The sequence below is a fragment of the Vidua macroura genome, chromosome 4 (genome assembly GCF_024509145.1).
Source record: "Vidua macroura isolate BioBank_ID:100142 chromosome 4, ASM2450914v1, whole genome shotgun sequence".
In the NCBI taxonomy this organism is placed as follows: Eukaryota; Metazoa; Chordata; class Aves; order Passeriformes; family Viduidae; genus Vidua; species Vidua macroura.
Window position 1 is genome coordinate 5,585,181 of NC_071574.1, and position 26,532 is coordinate 5,611,712.

The 26,532-nt window shown below is 37.8% G+C and overlaps 1 protein-coding gene across 4 annotated transcripts in view; it reads left to right on the top strand.

Annotated features, from left to right (window-relative positions):
- GAB1 (GRB2 associated binding protein 1) overlaps window positions 1-25,831 on the top strand; it is a 96,679-nt gene extending 70,848 nt beyond the window's left edge. The window contains exons 4-11 of one of the 4 annotated variants that reach the window (XM_053976316.1): window positions 3,259-3,860; window positions 5,719-5,804; window positions 6,011-6,314; window positions 18,221-18,310; window positions 20,044-20,137; window positions 20,476-20,599; window positions 23,562-23,684; window positions 23,893-25,831. In XM_053976316.1, coding sequence (XP_053832291.1) covers window positions 3,259-3,860; window positions 5,719-5,804; window positions 6,011-6,314; window positions 18,221-18,310; window positions 20,044-20,137; window positions 20,476-20,599; window positions 23,562-23,684; window positions 23,893-24,051 — 1,582 coding nt within the window. In that variant the 3' untranslated portion in view covers window positions 24,052-25,831. The remainder of the gene's footprint in view (window positions 1-3,258; window positions 3,861-5,718; window positions 5,805-6,010; window positions 6,315-18,220; window positions 18,311-20,043; window positions 20,138-20,475; window positions 20,600-23,561; window positions 23,685-23,892) is intronic. The other 3 variants (XM_053976314.1, XM_053976315.1, XM_053976317.1) reach the window with 3 other exon arrangements.
- Window positions 25,832-26,532: the final 701 nt, after the last annotated feature.

Below are 26,532 nucleotides of genomic sequence, written 5' to 3' on the forward strand. Positions count from 1 at the left end.
ACAGTTTTTTTTTCTTGATATGTGGAAGGAAATGGCCAGTCCTAGCACTGAGTAAGGGGTAGGTTGGCCACTTACCATAATTTGCACATATGTGATGCACACATGTGATAACACTGAATTCATATCATAGTCATCCTTTGCTAATACAGTGAGGAGTTATCATTGTGTTACATCCAGCTTTGCCATTATTTTAAATGGAGGTAATAACCATTATCGTAATAACCATTTGCTAATGGAATATTTAAGCCAATTCATTTTTTTTATTGAGCTGTACTAAAGGGGAAAATATAATTCCTGAAGTACAGAAATCATTAAAAAAAAAAAAAAAAAAAACACAAACCAGGAGTAGAGTCTGATCCTGTCAACTATGCACTGTACATTTTCAGAATTATATATGGTGTTCTTATTGTGATCAGTGGTTAATGCTGACTTTTAAAAATAGTTAAAATTCTGAGGCTGAATTCTCTGGCTTCATTTGTTTTCTCTGCTTTCTTTGTTTCAGAATGTCTTCAGACTTTCAGTTGTGCAAAATCAGATTGCTTACAACCCATTCATATTTTGAAAACTATTTCAGTAGACTAAGATGTTGATTCCAAAAGATTACTTTCAAAATTGTGAATTAAATCAGAAATGCCCTCTTGTAATAAGAAATGTAAGCTGTTGCCATCAGCTAAGCAAATGACAGACCTGGCTGCCTCATGTATCATGGTTTTTGAAAGCCTTCTGTTTGCACAAGTGCTTGTAGTCAAGAAAGAAGCATCATTCACTTAGACCCAGAAAAACTCCTGTGTTTAAAAAGGATAGCATTTGTTTCTTGCATTTCATGGGTAATCCTTAGGCTCTGGCATTGTAAATATGCTGTTGTTTCTTTCTGAGCTTTGGTTATATATTCCTGCGTGTTTTTGTAAGATAAATGTGGTGTTTAGATTTTATTCCTGTAGTTTTAGAATTTTTTTTCCCTTTTAAAGTATATCCTATTGAACTGGAACTCATAACTTTGGTTCTGTAATTGATTTCCAGTGTCCAACTTCTTTAGACTGCCCACTTTATTTTTTCTAGTATAAAAATTAGAGATTCCAATTCTTGCCATATTTGAAAAATGCTTGACTTTTTCTGGGATTTTGATCTAAATGGATATCATAGAACTAGGAGAGTACATCTAGAAAGTGAGGAACTCCTGAATAAATCCTTTGAATAAAGAGGAAGGGTTGCAGCAGGGGCTGAGCTCAGTGTTCACAATCTATTATGTACTCTGTGAACTTACGTGCTTCCTTCAGTCCTATGTGCTCTATATTTTGCAAATGTTTTAAAGTTCTAGTGGTTCATGCATGAAATTTTAAAGTTCTGAGGCAACTGTTAAGAAACAAGAGAAATATATATTCATGGTCTGCATCATAAGGAATGTAGGAAGTTTTATGTCCTTGGTTATGTGAAGAACAAATAATGAGAAAACTATCTTCTTTTGTGGGGGCTTTAAACCAAATGCAGATTAAAGTTCAGAGTTACCTAGAAACCAGTTCTGACCAGTGACAGAACTGAAATCTATGTTTAAGATAGTAACCAGAGCAAAATTACTATACTTTTTCTAATGGAAAAAATGCTAAAACAATAAGAATAAGCTGATAGGAAAAGGTGATGAAATTGAAATGAGAACTGTCATAAGCCTCATGTCCTGATGGAAGATTGTATCTTTGCTGTTAAACAGAACAAAAACCAGTTGGTGAGGTGAATGACATTTCTCTTGAGTGCAGATATCCATTCCAAGCTGATCATGTTGGTTCCCCTGATAGCTGGCAGAGAGGCACTTTGGGGATGATTCATCAGGTTTAGATGGATATCTAAGAAGAACAGATTGTGTTTCACACAGTCTCCATTCCTCTGATGACTGGAGAGGGAACCTAAATTAACAGCTTAACTGGATTCCTTTTTCCTCAGGTTGCCAGAACCCTGGGAGGTAAATCCAGCTGACCCTTAAGAAAATTTTTACAAACTTATTGACAAATGAAATGTGAATAATAAATATTGGTTGTGATCACTCTGAGGTGCAGAGCCTGTTAAATAAGGAGGAAAATGCTTCTTGTGATAGTGGGTATACTTTATGTATTTTATTCCTCAAAACTTTTGGAGCTGTGTGGTCCAATTGCTTAATAGAGCTTACTAAGAGTTATATTTCAGGTATTCATTGATACACATGCATGCTGAAATATTATATATGTGCATGTATAAATTAACACAATGGTATGATATTGAGGTAATGAAAACAGGAAATATGGTATGTTTGATCACAAAGTGTATGGACTTCCTTAACAACACCACTAACATCTCCAGTGTTATATTTTGCCACTGTTTTGACTTTCACTTAAGCAAGGAGCCAGACTGATAACAGCATTTCTCTGCCTGGAGCACAGTAAACCTGTGAGAGGTTTAGAAAGGAAATCAATTTATTGTAATGTGGTTACTTTCCACGTAAGTTTACTGGTAGTGGTTAGTACTAGTACTAATGAGTACTGTTCTCAAAGAAGAATTTCTTAAGAAATCAAAAGTAAAGTGCTTCGCAGCTTTATCTAACAGCACCACCTTCATTTGCATTCAAGACAAGAGCTCTCTGTTGCACATGTAACCTATGGATTTTTTTCCCTCAAAAAACATACTATTTTCCTCCTCTTTATGATTATATCTCTTATTTCTCTTTTCCTTACATATTTCAAATGGGTTTTATATGATCAGTATAACTTCAGGCATGCATTAGGGAGGTTACAAGAAGTCACATTTTTTCTCTTAACATTTTTTCCATAATGATTAGAATGAGCAAGTCCTCTTAAGTCCAAGAATTGAGCATCTTATTTTTACCTTTAACAGTGCCAATAAAGTGTTGCTAGTCTGCAGCATGGGTTAAAAAAAAAAAGATTAAAAAACCTCCAGCCCCCAAACTTGGCTTCAAACTGGCATCCTGAAAATCACTTGCTCTATGAAACATCAACCTGTTGTGAAGCTATTGGTAAAGCTCCACAGTTGTGCTATATATTTCACATGCATGAATTTGTATGAACGTAGTTACTTAAGATGCCTAGGTACTCCTGTTTGTTTAATAATTGAGTTCCTGCATCTCATCTTTAAAAAATGAAAATTAAAAAAAAAATTGGAAGACACTGGTAGACTTTTCAGTTGGTTAAGTGATAAGCATTGTGTTTATGGTTTGCAATGTTTGTTTTTCTCTGTGTGCTCATCAACGTTCTAATCTCACAATCTCACATGTAGATCTCATGCTGACTCTGCAAAATCCAGCTCTTCAGAAACAGACTGCAACGATAACCTGCCCTCCCACAAAACCCCTGCTGCATCAGGGAGCAAGCACGCTGTGAACGGCTTCTTCCCGCAGCAGGGCGTCTACGATTCCCCACCTTCCCGCTCCGTGCTGACACTGGCAGACTCCAGCCTCTACAACCTGCCTAGGAGTTACTCCCAGGATGTTTTGCCCAAGGCAGCGTCTCCATCTGGAACCGATGCCGAAGGAGAGCAACATGTTTTCAATACCCCGTCAGCAACGTCATTAGACGCACAGATGAGGCACATCTCCATTAGCTATGACATTCCCCCCACACCTGGAGGTACTTATCAGATCCCACGAACTTTCCCAGAGGGAACGTTGCCTCAGACTTCAAAACTGGAGACTATTCCAGACATCCCTCCACCTCGGCCGCCCAAACCTCACCAGGCAGCGGATCGATCTCCTGTGGAAACCTGTAGCGTCAGTCGCAGTGCTTCAGACACTGACAGCAGTTACTGTATTCCCACTGCGGGAGCGCCGCCCTCGCGCAGTAACACCATTTCAACGGGAGATCTGAACGTCTTCCGCAAAGGTCGGCATTCCGTGTGTTGTCCTGCGGGTTTTTTGTCTTGAGCTACGTGATCTGAATGATATGAATGGGCTGAATAACGTGAGGAGCATTTCTAGCCCGTAGGAGCGAGTGTGTTTAGCCCCTTACAAAGTGTTTAAAATATATTAGAAAGAGCAACAGAGATTTTTAAAGGAAACCATCAAAACAGCAAAGCACAGACCATCCATAAGGGATGTATATTGCAGCGTGGCATTCAGCCTTGGCTAAAAATATTTGAAGATCTAGACATATTTATTTGGTAATAAGCTCATATAACTGAATGCAATGCTACCATTATCAGTCTTTCAGAATTACCAAAGTGAGCTTAGTGAAGTGTAGTACAATCTACAGAAGCTGAAGTTGTTTCATGAAGATAAGTGGGATATGGTGTATACCCAGAGCTTTGAGATCAACCCTGATTTGATGATCATAGCCACCAGCCTTTCTTTCTGTCCATGTGATAGATATGCTTACTGCAGTCTTTTAGTAAAGTTAAAGTTGTTCCTTGTGTGTAGCAAGCACATTTCTCTCTGTGCACCTCAATAAAAAAATCATGAGAGAGAGAGAAATGTGCTTGCTACACTTGTGGGCACCTACATGTTGGTACTCCAGATGTGCTGTCATGTGTATTGTCTTGTTAACCACTCTTGGGTTAAGGGTTTCACTTCCTTTCAGATTTCTGAAGCAGGTGGGTATTACAGTGTTGTTTTGAAAGTGAAATTTTTATTTGGTTTAAGTCAATATTTATGTTAACAGATTATTTTGAAGAATTGTTTGAGATGAGGGATGAATACAAGGCTTTTAGAGGAGGCAGTATACAGAATGGATGGGATCATACAGGTGCTCAGATACTGTTGTCATTTTGTAGACTGAGCATAAAATATTGGTGGTTGTTAGTGTTTTAAAATTACAAATGAACATTTGTAGTATTTTCTCCCATGCAAAACCACCACTCATTTTGCTAAGTTTATAGGTGACTATTCCTATACTGAATTTGAGATTGTCTGCCTCAAGAAAATTAGTCTTTCTGAAAACATTGTTTAAATTTGGTACTTAAGAGCAGAATTGTTTATCTTTCCTCTGTGGTGAAAATCTTAAAAAAACTTCAAAGGTTTTTTTCAGGGTAAGGTGGGGATAAACCCCAGAGTTTGCCCAGTTTCTGTGCTGGCATCATGAGGAGGGGCATCCCTGCCACAGGGTAAGGCAACCTGCTGCATGCATGGGTGAGCAGCACCTGGGAGCCAGGAGTCTCACAGAAGATCCCTGTCCAGCAAAGAACCAGCCACAGAGCTGAGGACCTGCTTAGTGGGGACTGCCAAGAGCCAGGACTCTGAAAAGGGAGAGACCTTTGGTTTTGCAGGGAAAGCCCCTGGAGACCACACTGGGAAGCCGAGAGAAGGGGTCCTGCAACAGATGGGATCCTGTTGGATCAGCACTTTCCAAGCAAAGGGCATCAGTCAGACGTTAAGCTACATCTGTTGTTTGTTTGTTTTAGAATAGGTTTTTCATGAGAGCCCGGATTCTCACTCATTGCACTAAGTTCTTACACATGCTCAATTGAAAGATAGACTCTGCTGCTTCTTTAAAAGCAAAAATTGATTTCTCTTTTCTTGCCATGAAAAAACGCCACTGTGAGTGCTTCAAGTTGTAAGTGATGAGTGCTAAGGTTGTTTGTGAATGCAGTCCTTTCAAAGATGGATAAATCTAGGGGCCACAGCTTCAAGAGGTGTGTTTGTGTACTCTCAGAAGCAGACAGTAAATAACAATAGACTCTGGATGCCTGTGCCAAGTGACAGGAACAAGGGTGATAAATAGCCACTTTCTCTTCTTGTTTCTTTAGAAATTAGTTCTCAAGACTGTTATGATATTCCACGAACGTTTCCGAATGACAGATCTAATTCATTGGAGGGCTTCCATAACCACTTTGTAAGTATAACTTGATCTGATGAGAGGCGACAGTGACAGTGCTTGAGTGCTCTTTGTTCCTGTGTAAGAAAGCAAGCTGTGCAGTGTTTGTGATTTTTCACTTTCAATAGAATACATTAATCTGAGTAGATTAGGTTAAAAGGCTCATATGATTCACAGCTGATTGCATAACTTATTTTGTTAAAGGAAATATATGTTAATTCTAGAAAAACAGAAGCATGTTGACAGTGGGAAGTGTTTCAAGTGAAGAACTAGATGAAAATTATGTCCCAATGAATCCCAACTCTCCTCCACGACAGCATTCCAGCAGCTTCACTGAACCCATCCAGGAAACAAACTATGTACCAATGATACCTGGCACGTTTGATTTTCCATTGTTTGGAAAGCAAGTCCCTCCTCCTGCTCACATGGGTTTCAGGTCCAGCCCAAAGACCCCTCCCAGACGGTCGGTACCTGCTGCAGAATGTGAGCCACCGCCAGTGGACCGGAACCTCAAACCAGACAGAAAAGGTGAGGAAAACCTCCAAGAAAACCTAATTTTTATCATCTAGGAAAATAACATAGCTCTCTCAACTTCTGCTTGGAGGAAAATTATCACGTTTTTAGAAATTATTTTAGAAATAATTCTTGTCCTATGAGATAACCAAATCACAGAGGAGCCATAGGATTATTTTTAACATTATTAAAACATCACAATAACAATGCCAAATAAAAGCATAGGTTTAGATTTTATTGCCGTACTTACTAATGAAAAAATGACACTGAATTCCTAAGGTTCAGAAGTGTGTCCTTGTATATTGAAGACACTTGTGATGCAGGAAGAGAACACAAGGCATTGGGTAGAACACAAATTTAAAGCCATAACAATGTTTGGTACATGATCAGCACACAAACTCATTTTAGAGGGGCCCCTTTGAATCTATCCTAAAAAATTAATCTCTTAAATCTGGCACATAATGTGTTTATTTTTCGTTAAAATAAGGGTTATTTGGGTGAGCAGAGTTCTTAAGGAACCAAGACGATTGGGTTGCAATGTGTCTATAAGAGATACTTGTATAGAGAATCCCTAATAAATAGTTTGGATTTTCCAGTTTATCTAAAATGTTTTATCAGCCATCTTACTAGAAATACAGGCAAATGCTTAAAGAACTTGTTGCCCTACTAAGTTTTTGAGACAAGATAACTAACTTTCTTGTAGAAGACGGAACTAAACATCAGGTCAAATGTCTGCCCTATTTTGCATTTGAGTAAGTCCTATTTTAAATCTTATGTAATTGAAAATATTAGTATTTACATTGAGAATGGCTGCCTTCATTGTAGGAAAGTGTAATGGCTAATATTCAGATGATCCAAAATATTCACTAACTAAACCTTTAAATGAGTATTTTTACCACTGAGTGAAAACCGCCTGTAATTAAAAGGGAAGTAGAGAGCGTCTGTGATAGATGAGCTGTGATGCAATGAAAAGCACCATGTCACATTCCGCCTGCCCATCTGCAAAAATTGAGGCATTGCCTTTTTTAAGACTTTTGGCCCTCTGCTCGTGTCTAATTGTTTCTGTGTTATCAGACAGCAGTTTTGTTTGGTTCTTAAGAAATACTGGACAGGAAGAGATTGGGGAAAGTTGATACTGGAAAACATTCTGAATCCAGTTCAGAATAAACTGAACTGAACTGAAGCAATTTAAAATATTTTCCCAGACTGGCCAGTTTGTGTATTTTACAGATAAAATGTTTGACCTTCAAAAGTAATAAATGCATGTGTTGAAAAGCATCTCACTTTTGCAGTTGGCAGCACAAAACTGCCACACAGATGTTTGCTGGGGCAGCATCATTGCTCTTGGATCTCTCTTTTTGGAACAGAATTAGTGTTTCACATTTAGTAAGTGGCAGGCAAGAGCCTGCTTTGCTCCCATCCTCAAATGCCTTATAGCTAGAAAGATGTAGCTCAGACCAGGGGAAAGACTTTAGGATGTGTTAACATATCTTTTAATGAATGTAGAGTTACTGGATGAAATTTTTGCCTGTAGACTTTTGGAAGACATTGTCACTGTAAAATAATAGGATTGTGTCTTGGTTTGAAAAGACAGGTGTCTGCTAAGGAAGGCAGGAGCCTCCCATGAAATGGAAAATGTAAACCCCCTCTCTCCAAATAGTTATAATTTTGAAATTAAGGGGCTCTCAGGCAAAGATATGAGAATAGGAATAACAGTTCTTTATTAGGGAAGAAAATAAAAATAAAATAAACAATGCAGTAATGCAAAATGACACTGACAGAGTCAGAATACGACTTGACACCCTGTGGGTCAGGGTGTTAGTGGCAGTCCAATTGAAATGGTGGCTGCAGCCCTCCTGCAGTGACAGATGTGGTTCTGTTGGAGCAGGGATCCGGTAGAAGGGCATAGCCTTACTCTGAAGATCTAGCGGTGGTGTAGATGGGCATGGTCTTCCTCTGGGAATCCAGTGGAAAAGAAAGCTGCTCCTCTGGGAATCCAGTGGAAAAGAAAGCTGCTCCTCTGGGATTCCAGCAGAACAGGCTGACTGTGGTCTTCCAGAACTCTGATGATATCCAGGTAGGAATGCTTGGCTCCTCCCCCTGGGCAGAGCATCTCCCAATGGGATGATGTAATTGTATCAGCCATGCAGTGACACTCACTGGCCCATTAACAGAAGATGTCTCCCTGGAGGGAGGATGGGTTGTGGAAGAGATACAGAAAACTGCCCAATTAACAGAAGATAACTGCCCCATCAGATAAGAATAGAATACACCCCCCCATTTCCAACCTAAGACAGATTTTTTAATGTAATTTACAAACTAAAGTGATTTTGAAGTAAAACTACCCTTAAAAGTAAATATGGTTATAGTAATTAGGGGCTGGAAAAAGTTTTATTCGTATCTTGAGGTGCTCAGCATGGTAATGATTCTGATTTACCACTGAGGGTTTTATCTTAGTAGCACACACACACAGCCTGCCTCACTCTAATTTTATCAAATGCACCACTGCGAGTTTTCCATTGTTGTGAAGAACAGACCTGATGGCACATTGGAATGGTGATATATTCCCATTTCAGTAACTGAGATCTCTACACTCCTTCAAGATACACTTTTGGGAAAATAAAACTGCAGGTTTCTTTGAATTAAACTGTGTAAAGCCCTTGTTTAAGTGGACATTTACCTAACTAAAACAATGGTGTGCTTTATATTCTTCTGTGTTGCTTTTTCAGCTTTCAAGTTCTTGTAGCAGCTTCCATTATCAAGTTGTTTCTGTTTATGTAAATGTACTGCAATGCTCTTCTGCTGCAAATTAGTGCATAGGAAGTGTCAAGTAGGCCTGTGTGATCAATAAATCTTTGGCAGACACAGAAGGGGAGGAAATGGAACATAAAATACTTACCTTTGGGCTATTGCTCCTATAAATGTTGAGGGGATTTAATATGCCATTGGTTCAAGAACTTCTGTTTAAGACCACTGGTGCTTCTCCAAAAGATGGTCTCTAAAATGCTGCAGAGATCAGGTGTGTTGGTGGTAAGGTGTTATGAGGGCACATTTAATGTTCCGTCAGAACAAGCTGCTCTTGTCTTTTTTTTTTTTATTGGTTACAGATTGCTGCAAAAACAGTGTTTGCATTGCCTCCAAGCTTTTTGGAAGCTATTAGAAATACCACCACACCTTTCACATGAGCTTTAGGTCAGTCACATTTTTGTGGGCCAGGGAGGTTTGTTATAGCCAGTGCTAAAAATGCATTTGACAAAGGGATAATGCAGTGAAACCAGCACATAAAGGAAGGATACACTGGTTTTTGTTGTTAAATATCTGTGTTTAGCATCTCTTTTCCTTTATTTTAAGGGCTTGCTGCTTGTGCCCTTAGACTCTTTGATCTCCCCAGTCTGTTTCTTTATCCACTAGACCTTTGCTTCAGAAAGTGGGTTAAAAAATAATAATGAATAAAAGTATCTATAGCCTTGAGATTACAGTACAGATTTGTGTAGTTTCATTTCTCTAGCTCACAGCTGCTTCTGTAAATACGGGGAGCTTCCAGTACTTTCTGGAAGTCTTGAGAGGAATTTCAAAACATGGTCTTGGCTCTCTTCCCCAATAACTTGAATCAAAACACTTTACTTGTTCTTTAGAGAAGAATACCAAAAGGTAAGTGATGTATTGCTTGGGACAAAATGGAGAGTGTTTGGCAGGTGCTTTTCTGCATTCACCTGTAACTGAATGACAAACATAATCTCTTTTTTAATTTGGTTTTTTTTTTTCAGAATGCTGTTTCTTTAGTTATGTAGGACCGTTGGCTATATTGATTTTTGTATTTCTGCTTTTTGGCTGCTTTAGCTTGCCACAATTGCATGTAGTCCTGATGCTAAACTGGAGGTATGTTTGCTGGAAAAATAGCAGAAAAAATATTGCATCCACCCATGGAGATGGATCTTGCTCTCTGAATTATTGAAAGACAGTGACTGGTTCTGCCACAGAGCAAAAGTGACATTTGTTGCGATGGTGACATGCCTTCTTCAAAATACTGTTTGTCCAAGAAGGAGCAGTAGAATTAAAGAGGCCCAAATGCTGTGAGGTGAAGGAGGACTCCTAGCCAGATTAGGCAGCAAAGAACAACCAGGTTCTCTTTTCAAGGAAAAAGTTTGTGGTCAAAACTAAAATTAAAAAGATGTGAATTGTTTTTTATGGGTCAGGAGGAAGCATTTCAGTGGTGCAGCATTTGAGAGATGGGGGTCTCTGTGAACCTCTGGGCATGACAGCGACCCCCTCCTGACCCGGGATTTGTTTCCATGGCTAGGGCAGAAGGGTATCTCATCTTAAAACAAGACTTTAAGACCAAACCACTACAGAAACAGACTTTTTTTTTTTCTTAATTAACAGTTTAGGAGCTGTCCAGAACAAGTCCTTATAGCTGTGTAACATCATCCCATCTGTAAGGCTGAAATCTCTTAAGAAAGATGTGCTTGTCATCTTGACTGATAAAATGCAGTTTTCAATATCTGAATCAAAGTGTAAAGTCAGCAATGGAGTTGGTGATGGTGGAGTTTACTTCCTCAAAATCTCAGCTTGATGCCCAGCATACATTTAATTGGTAGCTTCTTTTTTCTGTGTTATAGCACATTTCTACCAAAGTGGGCTTTTTGAGATTCTGAAAAGAAATATATGAACAGTAGGCATATGGCTGAAGTAACAATGGCCATGATAAAATGAAAGTCAAAAGTTAAATCTTATTCATTTGACTATAGCATATGAATGAATGAATACAAATGTCATTTTTGTAAAGTTTTTGATCAATAATACTTAAAAACATTTTCTGAGAGAGTTCCATTTAGCTCAGATCCTAGTTCCAGGTCATGGGGAGCTGAGATGGAACAATGCCCTCAGGATCACTCAGCAAATTGCTGATAGAGACAATACAGAATTCAGAATTCCCAGCTTACAACATGGTACTGGACTTTGCTTCATTTGTCTTGAATAGAAACTCTATTTGTCCAAATATTGTTAATATTTGCATTCAAGATTATTTTGAACAATATTTTAAGTCCTAGTTTTGGGTTGGGAAGTACAGATTATTTTGCTGGTAACAAAAATAACCAATAGTTAGTGTGGTGCTTGAGGTTTTTTTTTTCTTTTTTTTGCTTCTTGGTGGGGTTTTGTTTGTTTGTTTGTTTGTTTTGGTGGCTTATATTTCAACATAAATATATCAGCATTTAATCTGAGAGGCTTCCTACAACTTAAGTCCACATGATTGCCTTTAAAAGAGACTGCTGCTTGGCCCTGGTAATTTTCAGCCCAGCATGTGGTAAACTTGGGTTTAGAGACAGTGCGTGATGTACACATTTATTTTCATGCCAAGAAAATACCCAGTTGCAGCTTGAAAACAAGAAAACAAACAAAAGAAACCGAGAGAGAGCAAGAAAATTCTCAGGGAGGTGGAAATTGTGATTTAAAATGTTTAATTCTTTAATAATTTTTTAAAATGTTTAAAAATGTATCTGGTTGCTTTTGTCATAGTTGTTTTTTTTTTCTCATTTAAGATGTTAAAAGACATAATCTGTGTGGTTAAACCACAAATACATGGATTGTTCCTAAACATGTGGCTGTATCTTTGCCACCACTCCTCATGAGCATCTCCCAAATGGATAAACTTCACAGAAAATTCCAGTTTTCTTTATAAAAGAGCCCAGGCCCATTTGGAAAAGGTAATTGGGTACAGAGCATTCCTGTAGCAGGAAGCACCTGCCACATTCTGGTTCCCATAGGACCCACTGTGATGACTGGAATAATCTTCCATTGTTGCAGTGTAGCATGGTGCTCTACAAATCCCAGGCAAAGTAGGTAGTTGTTAAGTAAATTAAGAACCCTCATTAATCATGAAGGTAGCTATAAAAAGCCTGATGAACAGTTTTCCTTGTTAGGCACTCAAACATATAAATATTTAAGTTGGACACTGTGAACATGTCCTGATACAGCAGGAGCACCACGCCATCCTTAAATAAAACTTCAGAGAAACACTGACAGCATTTGTGATGATGGGAACTGGCAATTCCTTAAAAATAATAATAATTAAGAACTGGCAACATTTCAGTGTTGATTCTACTGTTGATCAATTATTCTGCACTATCATCACTGTCTTGCATGTTCTTTAATGAAGGTTCAGTTATGTTCTGAGGCTTTAGGACAAGTAGGCATTGAAAATATGAGAATAGTGATTTCTCTCTGCAGCAAGAACTGAACTAAAAATCTGTTGAAAAAGAAACTGTAACTTTTGTGATGAATTTTCTGAACAGAAGTATTGTTCACTGTGCTTTTAAGAAATCCATGCATTTTATCTTCTATTCTCTCTTGGAGAGAGAATACACCCCTTGTTCATTCCATTTAGGAATTTTTAAAAAACTAGGCTTTTGGGGGATGTTTTGGTGCTTCCTCAGAGTTTGTAAAGCAAGTTGAGTACAAATTTATTGATTTTTTTTTCTTCTTTGATCTTCCACAAGCTCCCATTTAGCTGAAAATTAGACTTCCTCCATGCCTGTACTAAATTACTTGTACAAGTCTAGTTTTCACTTAATGGATTTGAATAACTCCTTGCTGTGTTGTACCAGTCCTAAACTTGCAGCTGTGATTTGTCTTCTAAAACTTTGAAACAACAAATAATTTCAATAAAGATTTCATTTGGATGGCTGCATCACAGCTGCAGAGGAAGCTGCGCTTTGCTGGACACAATGGTTGTAAATAAATTAAATATGCCAGTTTTCTAAAGACAAACTGCAGTACTTACTCAAATACTGGTGCTGGGGGTGATTAAATTTAGGGATTTTTTTTTAGATAATTTTAAACTCCAAAGACATGAGGTAGAGCAGGAACAAGAGAACGTGGGTAATAATGCCCTATTTTTAATTCTCTTCATAATTTTTTTCTCTTCTTTGTTGTGCCCTTATCACTTTTTTCAAAAAAAACATAGTTTTTAATGCACATATCGTCATGCAATTCCATTACTTTGTTATAGGCTTAATGTTAATCTTTAGTTTTCCGGTGAATAATTTAAATTTTGGGGTTTTTTCTGTGTTTTGTTTTTGAAGTCTTTTGGTCTTCGTGAATCTTAGAGCAGCATTAAACTTCTTGTCCATAAACACTCCAGAACACTGTATTTTGGTTTTAAAACAGTCTTTGTTATTGAATTTTTTGCAATTCGTCAAGCTTTGGGGGGTTTTAAAATACAGACATGTAGAGTTACTCAAATTAGAGTAGTCAAATAGTATTTTGATGATTTGGTATTCACTGAGTAGTTTTATGACATTTGCCATTCCTTGAGTAGTTTTATAGCATTTGCCAAATATTTTAGAAATACCAGTGAACGTTACCTGTCAGATCCAGTTGGACTTATTTTTTTCCAATTCATTCTTCATTCCTGTAGCATTCAAAGTACCAGTTTGCTGTAAAAAGTTATTTTGAGGGGATAAAGATGTCTGAGAAGACTGGAGAGCAGCTCTTTATGTGACTGCTTTTTGTATTTCATAACATTGAAGAATAAGTTGATTTCAATTTGTTTGAGACCATAGTTATCAGCATCCATATCTTATCCCCAATCAGCACAAATTGATAATTATTGATATTCCTATTTGTTGGTGGATACTAGTACAGAAATCCATTTGAATGTTGTATAACTAAATACATGTTTCTAATTACAAGTATCTTGGCAGGAAACAGTCTTACAAAAACAGAGATGAAAAAGCAAATTCAGGATATTTGTAGAGCTCTATGTTGATGACCATGTACTTGGGAATCAGGGTTCACTTGGGTGAGGAAGAGGAAGAGAAAAAAAGCAGGAATTTACTCTGCAGAATTAAAAACCAAATAATAAATTCTTTGGGAGCAAGACAGTGAATTTCAGCCTTGTTTTTCGAGGAAAAATCTACAGTGATTCTGAGTATGGGAATTCTTGGACCTCTGCAAGTTTCAGCTTCGTCTAATTACAAAAATACAAACAAAATATGTATTTTGTTGATAGAAACAAGGAACTGTGGTTAGTTATTTCTCTCTGAAAGTACTTTTGTGTGGATGCAGAGCACTTATGTGGCTGGTTTCTCTTTTTGCTCTCCCCCTCCTATCCCAAGCACAGCACAGCTCTAGCATTCCTACAAATGATCTCCTTGTCTCATAAGGATTATAAGTCCTGTTGGCCAGGAAATAAATAATGCATTTCTCAAATTTTATGGTACATTAGTATATTTACCTTAAAATTTTAAGCCCTAAATAGCTGGTATTTAAATGGAAGAGTTGGCCTCTTTTGTGAGGATATTTGCAATTTCCTGATGTGAAATCCCTTGCCAGCAAGCCATGAAGCAAGCATCCAGTCAGGAAAGAAGTGTCCTTAATAGAAATCATGTTTAGTTCTGGTGTTTCAAGGCAATAGTCTGAGAACAAATAAATCTTTTCAGCATTATGTCCTCAAAACCAAAAATATTAGGACCCAGCTACACTGATGCAGGAATTTACTGCAGTGGGACAGCTTCCTCTCCCCCAATATTATATACCAAGTGTTCTATGGAAAACAACAAGAGCCAATGCAAAAACCAAGAAGGATTTTTCAGTTTAAACCATTGTTTGAAACAAACTCAAACGTGTCAAACGGGCTCTTCTCCTGGTGACTTGGTAGACAAAGGCAGCATTGACATGCCTCAAATGTCAGGAGCAGAATTTGTGCATCTGAGTGCGCTCCAGTGCCACAGCCATAATCTCCTGCTCTGCCTGGCAGTTTGTACAAGCAGCCATTTGTTAGAAAAATAGACTTCATTAGTGATTTTTCAGCTCAGAGTGCCCTTGTACAGTCTGATAGAACCTGCAGAAGCTGAGCTTCTGTCTCCTGGCTGTAGCATTTTGCATTTCACAGGTGGTGACTTGATAGAACAGTAAAAACATCTAATTTTCACTTCTTGTTTGGTTGGTTTCACTTGACATAATTTATTTGGTTTTGGTTTTTGTTTTTCCCTGTGTAGGTTTGCATCCAGTGGTGTTGCAACATTTATTTCCTTTTCAGTTAGAAAAAAAATGAAATTGCATAAATGAAACTTTTTTTTTTCCTTTAACCAGATTTATCTTTCCCACAATAGGTGTGTAACTTAAAAGTATTATTTTTCCTGAGATGAGGTAAATCTGGGCTGTGGGAACCACAGGAAATGTGTTCCTCAGTATTGCTGGTGTTGGAATGCTGTATGGAGCCAGGCTCTCCATAGAGCCCTACTGTCACTACACTGATTTGAAGAACAGCCCTGTCACACTCCAGTGAGTTTTTTGTGGATAGAATAGGTGTGGGAGCCCAGCCTGCTGTACAGGTGGGAAACACTTTCCCCTCCACATTTTAATCAGTTTGTTGCTTTTCAGAGATACAGGGATGTGCTCCTGGGGAAAATTGTCTTTTGAAAGCAGTAAGGGATATTGTTAAGGGCTTTCAGTGCCCTGGCTCATGTCACTTTATCTTTTTAAATGAGCAAAAACGGGGTGAAAAATTCTGCAATTACACAAATAGATAACCTCAGATTTGTGATTTTGATCCCGCCCTCCTCTTTTCCTTTGCCTGGTGTCAGGTCTTTCCTGTTGCACAGTATAAGCTGCTCAACAGAGATTAGGCCTTTGGGTTTTTTGTTTTGTAAGGAGGAAAAAGAAAACACTCTGCACAAATATTTTAATTCTCTGTGACACATTAAATGTGAAGAATTGCATTATCCTGGCTGGTTGGTAGCAGCAAGCTGGTTTGCCACCAAATTTATTGCAATTGAACAGTCTTCCAGCAGCAAAAGGTGAAAACTCAAGTGAGTTTTGTGTGTTCTTGTCCCATGTAGAAGTATTAAAGGGATCTGTACTCATTTATATAACTCTTCTGGAAATCTGAGCGGTTGGTAAGTACTAAATTAAGTGTGAAGCAGGCAGTTACATAATATCCACGTTTTACAAATGGGGCTAATCCCAGTTCAGAAAGTTGGTTGTGCTAGACCATGTAGCATCATTAACAGAAGGAGAAATAATGAATTACAGCCTTGAGTTCCTTGAGCTTAGCTCTGTATTATGGGTTTCAGGCACTTCAATCTGTTTGGTTATAAGAGCAGAGGTTATTAAGTGCATGCTGCTTAAATAATTTAATTAACTCTGTTACCTCTGCTAGTTTTCTGTCTGTGCTTACAATCTGTTCTTCTATGTCAGTGCATAATAACTTGAGTTGTATTGGGCCAGATTTCTTTTAAATCAGATTATAAAACTCTGAAATACAAAACTATTATGATCAGGTAATGGTATTCAGCATCGAATTGTCATTAACAGAAAGTGTTTGGATTTGAACTTCTCCTTTTGTTCCATCAATTTGAAGATCCTGATCTTTTTAAATAGGCAGGCTTTTATCAGAGAGTTATAGGCAAGGACTTAAGAATATTGGATCAGCTCAGAATTGAGTACACCAACATGCTGGCTTGTGCTTTTGAATTGGCTCTAGTCAGAAATACTTCATGTTCTACTTCACAGTCTGTGTCTTTGGTCAGCATTGCTCAACTGTTCACCCATTTCATCAGCACACTGAGCCATTTAAGGGAGCATCTGATTTTGAAATTGGGAAAGAACTGTCTGTGTAAAAATAATTTCATGTCCTTTTCTTTTTAAGGAAGTTGCTATGCAGCACTACTAATGAATAAATAAATTTCAGCTTACCTGCATGGTCTCTCAGAAGCACTGTGTAGAAGTTAAGATACAGTACAAAACCTCTGTGTTTACCTTACTTGTTGTTACTTGATTATTCCCAATACTTCAGTGATAACAGTAATAGAGCACTTCATATGCAAAACCCTTGGGGTAGAGATTTGCAAACTTCTGGTGTTTGTTGCCAAGTTTATTCTTTACAAAGCATTCTCCCCCATTGCTGGGAGTACCACACCTGAGTCTGTACCAGTCCTTTTCCATTTTGTGCTGTAAGGCAGCTTTCTAACATAACCAGACTTAAACTTTTCATTTGGTTTATTCATATGGCTTCTTGGTGTACCACTTGAAGGGAATTGCCTTTTTTAATATTAACACTTTGTCAGATAGGCTTTTAATGAAAGCTCAGGGCTATTACACATTATTGATCATGTTTATTTAAAATAGACAGCATGACCTGGAACACTTGCACAGTTTGGTCAAGTTGGCTAAAGAACATCCTTGTTTTGGAAGGGGATGTGTGTTACTGGCTGTAGGGAGATGATTGATATTTTCATTCTAGGGTCATTTCTGTGGATTGTGCCTTGGTGGGGGGGCAGTATGAAGGCTGGAAACTTGGGAAGAAAATCCTACTGTGTCTGCAGGGTCGGAGTGGTGGGGTTTGGTACGCACAGATGGAGACCTCTGGGGAACACATTTATCAAATACACTCTTAAAAAAGATACTTGGGGCTTCTCAAATGGGAGATACACATTGGGTAGAAGACCTCCCAAGAGCACCATAGGAGTGGAGACTCCCAAGAGTCATTATTTACAAAGAAATTTTGTGACTAAGGAGGATTTAATTTCTCTCCGGGTACTTCAACTTGTATCTGAAACATGACTGTTTTCCTTTCATACTAAATATACCTCAAATATGTATTTTATTTTTTTTAATCAACCCAATTAGTAGTAATGATCAGTTACAATATTTGTTGATGCACTTTTTAGCCTTTTTGTACAGCTTTTACATTTGCCTCCAATACATTTATTACTTGCATGCAGTGTTTTCTTTGTTTCTGGTTTGGTGCTTAAACCCCTTAGCGTGAGCCCCAGCTAGACTGTAAAATCTCCTTCAGCAACTTGCTTATGCTTGTGGCATTAACCTTTCTGCAGGGGGTTGTGATGTTTATTTATAAAATTCCAGTTTTCCACTTACAAATAGAATATTATTAAGAGAGTCTTCTTTTTGCCAATTAGGTCAAAGTCCTAAAATTTTAAGACCTAAACCACATGGTTTAGAGCGAACTGATTCACAAACCATAGGTGACTTTACTACAAGAAGAAAGGGTATGTACTTTAGCACTGTATGTATATGGAGCTTTATAAAAATAAGTGAAGCAAAAATTAAGAAAATTGTAATTTTAGAATAACTCTGGCATATTCTTTTCTGCTATAGTCTAAGGTCATGGATGCATTTTCCATGCCAAGCAACTAGTTTCCTGTATAAGGAATTAAAGATTTTCTGGCTTGAACAGTGCATGGAAACTTTTCTTTGATATTAACGTGAATGTTCTGATCTCTTCAGTTGTAGCTGTTTGTATTTTGTCTGTTTATTTAGCAAGTATATAATAACTTGTAAATTGTACATAATAACTTGTAAGTTACTTGAAACTTTTGTTAGGCAATAACTTGAAATCCCAATTCACTTAGGTCTCTTGAAATGAAGCAAAATATTGATCTTCTGATCATACACTAGTACAGTCATCTATTTATGCACCTTAAAAAGGATTGCAATTAATTTGATGGGCTTTACTGAAGATGCTGAGTTGGTGCCTTACATAGTCACAAGAAGTAGAGAAAATAAGGAACATTAAAAATCTCAGAGAAATAGCACCGATTACCTTTGGGTTTTGAAGTCCATTGCAACAGAATGAAGTACTTCTGCTGTTCTTGGTGGAGTTTGGACGAAGTCCTGGCTCTGTCTGCTGCAGCAGTACCTCACCCAATGTTTATTCCTGCCAGGTAGTCTCAGACCTTTACAGAGGACCTGAGCCAAGCTGATCAATTTTTGTGTCAGTCGTGCTTTAGTATCATCTTGCCTATGTCACTTTCAGTTCTGTCATTACGTGCCTGACACTTGATCTTAGTGAACCTGCCAAGAGGCAGAAAACTCATGGTGACAGTGGGCACAAGGAGAGAAAAGGCTGTTTTTATGATGATATCGCATTTTGTTTTCTAAAAACAGCTTTAGGGAGGATAAAGTTGACAGCAGTTTGACTCTGTGATTTTTTTTTTCCCCACAAGCCTTTTTATACTTTGTTTTTTTTCTAATGTTTAGGAGAGGTGAGACATATAAGCTGGAGGGAGGAATAAAGTGTTTCTTGCTAATAGCCTACTCATGGTTCTGTTCTGAAAATGGAATTTTAAGATGGCACTTTTTTTGAGAACAGTGTTATCTGTCATGAGTGGCACATTGCTCTGCTCGACTGTGGATGAGCTCTGAAGCGAGCCAGGCTCCTCCTGCTGTTGGCTCATTTCTCACTTTTGCAGACTTAGTCTTAGCTGCAGGTTCTGCCCACTCGTGGAGCTATGAAACCTCACCAGTAAGGGCACACGTATTCCACGAGGGCAGAGTTTGCATATTAACAGCTGGCCCTGAGCCAAGAAAAGTCCCCAGAGCTGGCTCTGCTGAAACAGCCCATCAGCCCTTCCCTGGGCTTGCCAGCTCAACAAGTCATCAAGGCAGAATGAGGACAGAACGTGATGTTGCCACTTTCAAAATCTCTTTTCAAAACAGAATTGCTACCTACAAGTATATGCTGCAAAATTCCGAAGTTGCAGTGGGGTTTTTTAATTTTATATTTTAATTTTTTAATTGATATTTCCTCTCATTACCTGAAAAGATTAAAAGCGTAAGTTAATATATCATGTCTTTCTGAAAATTGAAGTGTCTTCCTTTCCTTACTAGTATTTACTATTTGAAAGATAGAGGTTTTTTCTGTATTTAGGCTATGAAAAGCTGTTAAATTTAAGTTGTTTAGGAAAGTTCTGTGCTTTACAATTGTCTGTTTCTTACATAGCAAAACCAGCTCCACTAGAAATAAAACCTCTGCCTGAATGGGAAGAATTACAAGCTCCAGTTAGATCTCCTATCACCAGAAGCTTTGCACGAGAGTAAGTTTCTTGGCTTTTCCTCATTCAGATTAATCAGTTTGGTGACTGGAGTGTTAATAAATGTGTGTACATCTGTATCTTATTTTTAGCTTGTTTGTTGCTTGAAGTTTCCCTTGGAAGAGTGTGAGTCTGTGTGTGTATCTGTGCATTGAAATAAAGTGTGTCCGTGTGAAATTTTGTTTCGTGATATTAAATAAAAGGGACTGTGTATAACCAAAAAATGTGACACTAGTAAACTTGAATGAAAATTTCAGCTCTAATATGCTTCTTTTTGTTGTTTACCAGGAGGTTTAAGATATTGCAGATGTATTGTTTGTAAAATAATTCCTGGTAATTAGCTCCTCCAGGTTTCCCGTGTCACCCAGACCGGATTCAGTTCATAGCACAACTTCCAGCAGTGACTCGCACGACAGTGAAGAGAATTATGTATCCATGAACCCAAATCAGTCCACTGAAGACCCAGTATGTAAAATCTACGTCTTAACTACTCTCTTCCTGTGCAGTCCTTACTTTTAAATCATGCAAACACACATCCTTCACTCAGCATCACTCCCTTTATACTTCTACCGAATCAACAGAATCATTAAAAAATCTCCATAGCAAAGCTGTAATTTTGGTAGGATTTCACTGAAGAACTTAAGAGCACAAAGAAAATGGTTGATATACATATCTATTATATAAAACAGTATGCAACATGACTTTTTTTCCACCTCTTTCCTAGAATCTGTCCCCTCTTTGTAATTTCTTGTCCTTGGGCTATGCACCAGTTCAGTATTATGACATGAAGGGAAGTAAACTGTCCTAGGACCTCTGAGACATGCTTAAATTGTATTAAAAGGACATCTTCCCGGAAACGTAGAAGGAACAGGGGAAAAAAATGATTGATACTTGTTGTATACATTCTATGAAAACTGAACCATGTGTATTTTATTAGGCATCTTTCAAAGAAGAAGATAGAAGGAGTCTTTGTGTATTGAGTGTCTATATCTTTTCCCCTTTTGGGGGAGAATTTTCTCAGATAATAAAGCTTCAAATATTCAGCATGGAGTGCAGCTAGTTAGGAAAAGTTAATGATACACACTGTGGTTTTTCTTTGGTGAGGGGAAGGAGAGAGAGAAAAAGACCCAATAGCAGTAGTTTTAAGGAAGACAAAAGCAGTAGATCTAGGCCTAAACTAAAATGTGGTTTAGAATATGCATAAAACACTGGAGGAAACCTGTATCTTGAGCTCAGCTTTTCATCTAGTGTAGAATCATGGAACAGTTTGGATTGAAAGGGATCTTAAAGATCATCTTGTTCCAACCTCCCGTGCCATGGGCAGGGACAGTCTACTAGACTGGGTTGTTCAAAGCCCCGTCCAAGTCAGTTCAGTGCACTCAATATGTTTGGGTTCTTAGTAGGGAATACAGCAGTATTTTTCATCTTTAAATCATTTATGTACGACCTTCTTTGGGGAGGGTCTGTCTAGCACCTTTTTTGTTCTGTTTCTGTCTCTGCCTTCTTATATGGCATGTGCTGGCCCATCTCACTGCCCTTGGACTCTCCTCTCGCAACGCTGTTCACTTTCCTGTCCCCTGCTGCTCTGGATCCCCTCCCAGTCTCCTCCAGTGTCCCTGCCCCGCAGCTCACCACTGCTGCCTCTGGATGCCACATCCCAGGTCCCCCTCGTGCCATTCCCTGTGGGAGCTGGTGGGGTGCAGGCTCCAGAGCCTGCCACGTGCCCCAAGCTGTGCCTTGTGCCGTGCCTGTTGTGCTTCCCAGGGGAAAAGCACCGAGCACGGGGGAACTGCTGATGTTAAATCTTAGCTCCTCTCTTGCAAGGGAGGTGAGGGTAAGTAGTGGGTGATGTCCCATTTCACAGGTGCAAGAGGCATCCCATGTTACACCAGACATTAGCCCCACCCGTGCCCAAAGTTCTCCCTGCATGGAATCACAGCTCAACCCAGGTGTTTCTGTTGATTCTTAAGGCTGTTCCAGGGGCTTAACTTCCATACCAAGACGGTACAATTAATGCTCCAGCTCATTAATATCTTCTGTTTGCTTGCACCGGTCCTATTTTGAGGTTATTCTACAAATTTCCTTTCTGTTTCATTTGCGTGTATTTAAAGTATCTGTTTTCTAATGCATATGTTCTGCCTGCCTAGTTTGTTTGAAATAAGAGATTATTTTTTTTGTTTAATGAGTAACAGCTTTTTTAATTTATGCTGGAAACATTGATACAGAATCTGATTTTTGTATCTTTAATACACAGAAATTTGTTCTGGGAATTTGAGCAACAAAAATGAACTTCATATCATTTGTTTGTGTTTGTTCTTGTTACCACTTAATGTTAAGTGAGTTGGACAGTAGAGATACAATGGATAACTTCAATTTTAAAAGCCCAGCCCATTTGGCTTTAGCCCATAAAATATTTTATTTCCTAAAGAACCAGAACATTTCCAGATATCTCACAGACTTTATTTTCAAATTTGACTTTTTGAAAATTTTTACTTGTTCCAACTCTATCTTAGCAAGGAGTCCATATTTCTTAATCTTTTTCTGTCATCAGCTTTGAAGTATCTTGTTTGAACGTGTCATACTTATGTTTTATTTAATAAAATCAGCAATATTCTGCTTTTTCTTTCAAGTTGCTCTCAGCCTTACCCTTCTGTCTTTCCTTCTGCCTTCCTCTTCATTTTTTGCTGACTGCTGCCCTCTGTCTTCCTGTTTTTTCTTTATCTTTTAGAGAAGAGTCCTTCTATTGTACTGTTCCTATAACACCTGTTAAGAGGGAGGGATCAGGCTGGGAGAGGACAGAGGAGGTGAGGTTGTAAAAGTCTGGGCTAATTGAAATTTAGGTATATACAATGCAACTTCATTTCAGGCAGCCCTACACATATTTTCCAAAGTATTAATATATTAATCTTGTCAATTGAACATTACTCTTTGATTTTCACCTTAATCATGATGACTTTTGAATGAAATGTAAAAGTTTCATTTTTAGCTTTCCTACTACTGTAAAGCGGAACTTATTGCAGGTATTTAACAACAATTGAGGGAAATAGAAAAGTTTGTGCTTAAGTACTGCTAAATTTGAGATATAATAACTACATTTAAAAAGAACAAAACATGATCTGTTCTTATTTCATGATATGAAGGGGACATTAAGTGGAAAGCACAGATGGGTTTGGTGGCAGCCTTAAATTTGGGAGGGTGGTTTTTGGGTTTTTTCCTCCCACTGGGTTTTGACTCTGTCCCATTTTTGACATAGAATGTATTCCCTTGCCATACAGGGTCAATGAAATTTGCATGATTTAAGTGATTGCAAGAGTCTCAGTAATTTCCTTAACCTTTTACATTTTGGCAGTTCATAGTATGCATACTTGATAATGTGGACCACTAGTTTGTACATTTGTATATGAAGTTGTTTATATTATGATTTCAGAATTTGTTTGGAAGCAATAGCCTCGATGGAGGAAGCAGCCCTATGGTAAAACCTAAAGGAGATAAACAAGTGGAATATTTAGATCTGGACCTAGATTCGGGAAAGTCTACGCCACCTCGTAAGGTAAGCAGATGTTCAGCTCTTGCTGTTCTGCCATCAGGAGTTCAAAAATTGCCTTCAGCAAGATCTCTTAATGGTCATTTCTCAGATGATTAGTGGAGAGACAGTGTTGGACCTTTCAGAGAAACCAGTGCTTGTTCTGTGTCTCTTTGGGACGCCTCCTTGCTTTTTTGTTGTTAATTTACTTGAACTCGTTTCTTACTGTTCCCAGAAGAAGAACAGTGGCTCAGGCAGCAGCGTGGCAGATGAGAGGGTTGATTACGTTGTGGTGGACCAGCAGAAAACGCTGGCCCTGAAGAGCACGCGGGAGGCATGGACTGATGGCAGACAGTCTACGGAGTCCGAGACGCCCACGAAAAGTGTGAAGTGAAAACACTGCTTTGTCTCTGAAGAATGGAAAGAAGTGAATTTTGAAGAATCACAGAACCACAATGGCAGTGTTGTTCAGCTGTACAGTACCTGATTCCCTGGGGTGGGAATCAGTTCCTCACCAAATAGGTTGGAAGCCAAAAGACACTTGGAGTATATCAAAAGAACTTTAAGATCATGAATTGGCTCTGTGGTGTCTGGAAAAATCCCAGCCTGTAAATAACCTGTAAAATAATATCACTTAGCTTTCAGAAAATCTTTTGTTCTGTAGTTAACACATTTGTGGTTATTACAGTGTTTATGCACTTTTTCAGTTACAATGTTGGTTCAGGTATTCACAGTTAGTGTACCTTAATGTCTAATTCATCTGGAGAATTCTTTTTTCCTTACACTACTATTCCTCACAATTTTAGGTTAATTAAGCTACATGTAGATATGGAAATTAATATTTGAACTTCATTTTAACAACTCAAAATTGATTTTGCAGAAATACTTTCACAATTGAATAATCTACTTGAAATGCCAAGAGACAACCATTAGTTACACACTTGTTTATATTTAATACATACAAGATTAATTGGAAGTCTACAGGTTACCTTCCTAACAAAAAATTGCTGTGAGTTAATAATAATGAACTGTACTGGGTTTAGACCTAAAATCCTGGTTTATATGTTAGTTGTTAGTGGTGGAACTTCTATTGTATTTTATTAATGACAGTGTTCTGTGTTCAATGGGTGAAGATTCTGCAGGGTGGGATCTTACACTTTCAAAGACTGAATAATTAAATGTCAAGTAAGCCTGCAAACCACTGATAGCATGCAGTAATATTGTGATCTCACACTTATTAACAAGAAATAACCTTTATATTATTTACAGAAGGTAGAGTATATAAATCAGGTACGTACCAAGCACTGTTGTGCTAATACACTGATCAGGTTTAGACAATGAGCTTTAGTTTTGTACTGTTTAGAAGTTCTAATGTCAGTTTTCAGTACAAGATTAATGGGACAGTTTGACATTCACTTTTTGTAGTGCTAGCAAAATACTGTGATTTTAAATTAGAAATTAATTCAAATGGAAATACTATGTTTTAACACCATAGTGCCCTTCTTATGAGCTCTATTTTACTTTAATCTCTTGCTTGGCCTTATATTTAAATCCCTATGCAACTGATATTTTATATCTCTGTTTTTAAAAATTAGATAATATACCTAAATGATCCCCTTGTAAACCACTTGTTGCTCTTTCCTGGTACAGGATTTTAAACTCTGTATACTGTGATCCTTTATTTTACTATGCCAGTTCCAAATAATAATCTGCCTTGGTTTAGAAACATTTTTTTGTTATTTGGAAGAAGATAGAATTCTTTAAATACATGAATGAGTTAGGTCTAGATAGAAAACTTACTAACACTTTTGTTTTATACAAATGTCCTCAATTAAGTGGTTGGTTTCATTTTCTTGCCCAATTGGGTTGTTTTTGTTTTTCTTTTTTTTTTTGGTTTTTTTTTGGTTTTGTTTTTTTTTTGTCCAGATCATTTAAAAGTTGAGCTTAAAGCTGCATTGTTTTCTGGCATGTTGGCCTTCGTACTGTGCCTAATCTACCATAGGTTGTTTCTCTCCCCTCACAGCCACAATCTACAGTATGTAAATTATCTTATTCTTAACAAAGGTTCTTTTTAAATAAGTAATGTTTTGATGCTTTGAATGTTCATTTTAAAAAAGAAACTAAACACAGTGCATTTTTGAGGTGAATTTTAAATAAATCAAGTTGTTCTGTTTTGGTGTGTAAACTCTGTCCTGTAAAGCAGCAAACGGATGTCAGCGTGTCTGGGAAGATGCCTGGATACCAACCATATTTTTTCAGAATTGTAGATGTACAGCTAGAACAATTTTTATTTAGATCTCTGATTTAAGCCCTGCAACAAGAAGCCAAATAATGTGAATTCCCACTCTTCTGGGAGCCAGGAAAAAATCAGTTTCCTAAGCTGTCCTCTCTTGCTGAGCTAGTGATAGAAGATGAGTTTGCTCTAAGTTTGCTGATATCAGTCCTTGACTTACAGATTGCACTTACTCTTTCTTCATTTAAAATTTGGCAGGATTCACAACATTATTTGTTATTATGATTGAGAATCCACTCTTAATTTCTGGGCTTTTCCCCTTTCTTTTGTTAAGGAAAACAGGAGTTTCCACACTGTACAGACAGTGTAACATTTTCTAAGTAGCAGTCTACAGTTTCTCTTTAATTAGATTTCTAAGCAGTTTTCTCCCCCATATTCCAGTATTACATTTACCATACTTATTTTCTATACTTACATGCTGTCCACGGTATGTTCAGAATCAGAGGTGTGATATTAACATTTGATGCTTCAGGTGTGATATTAACTTTTGATATTCACCAGTGAAGCTACAGGGGCTTCACGGTGCAGATCTCTCTGAGCTCTTGGATGGTCTAAGGATGTGAATATAAAATTGAAAACGTG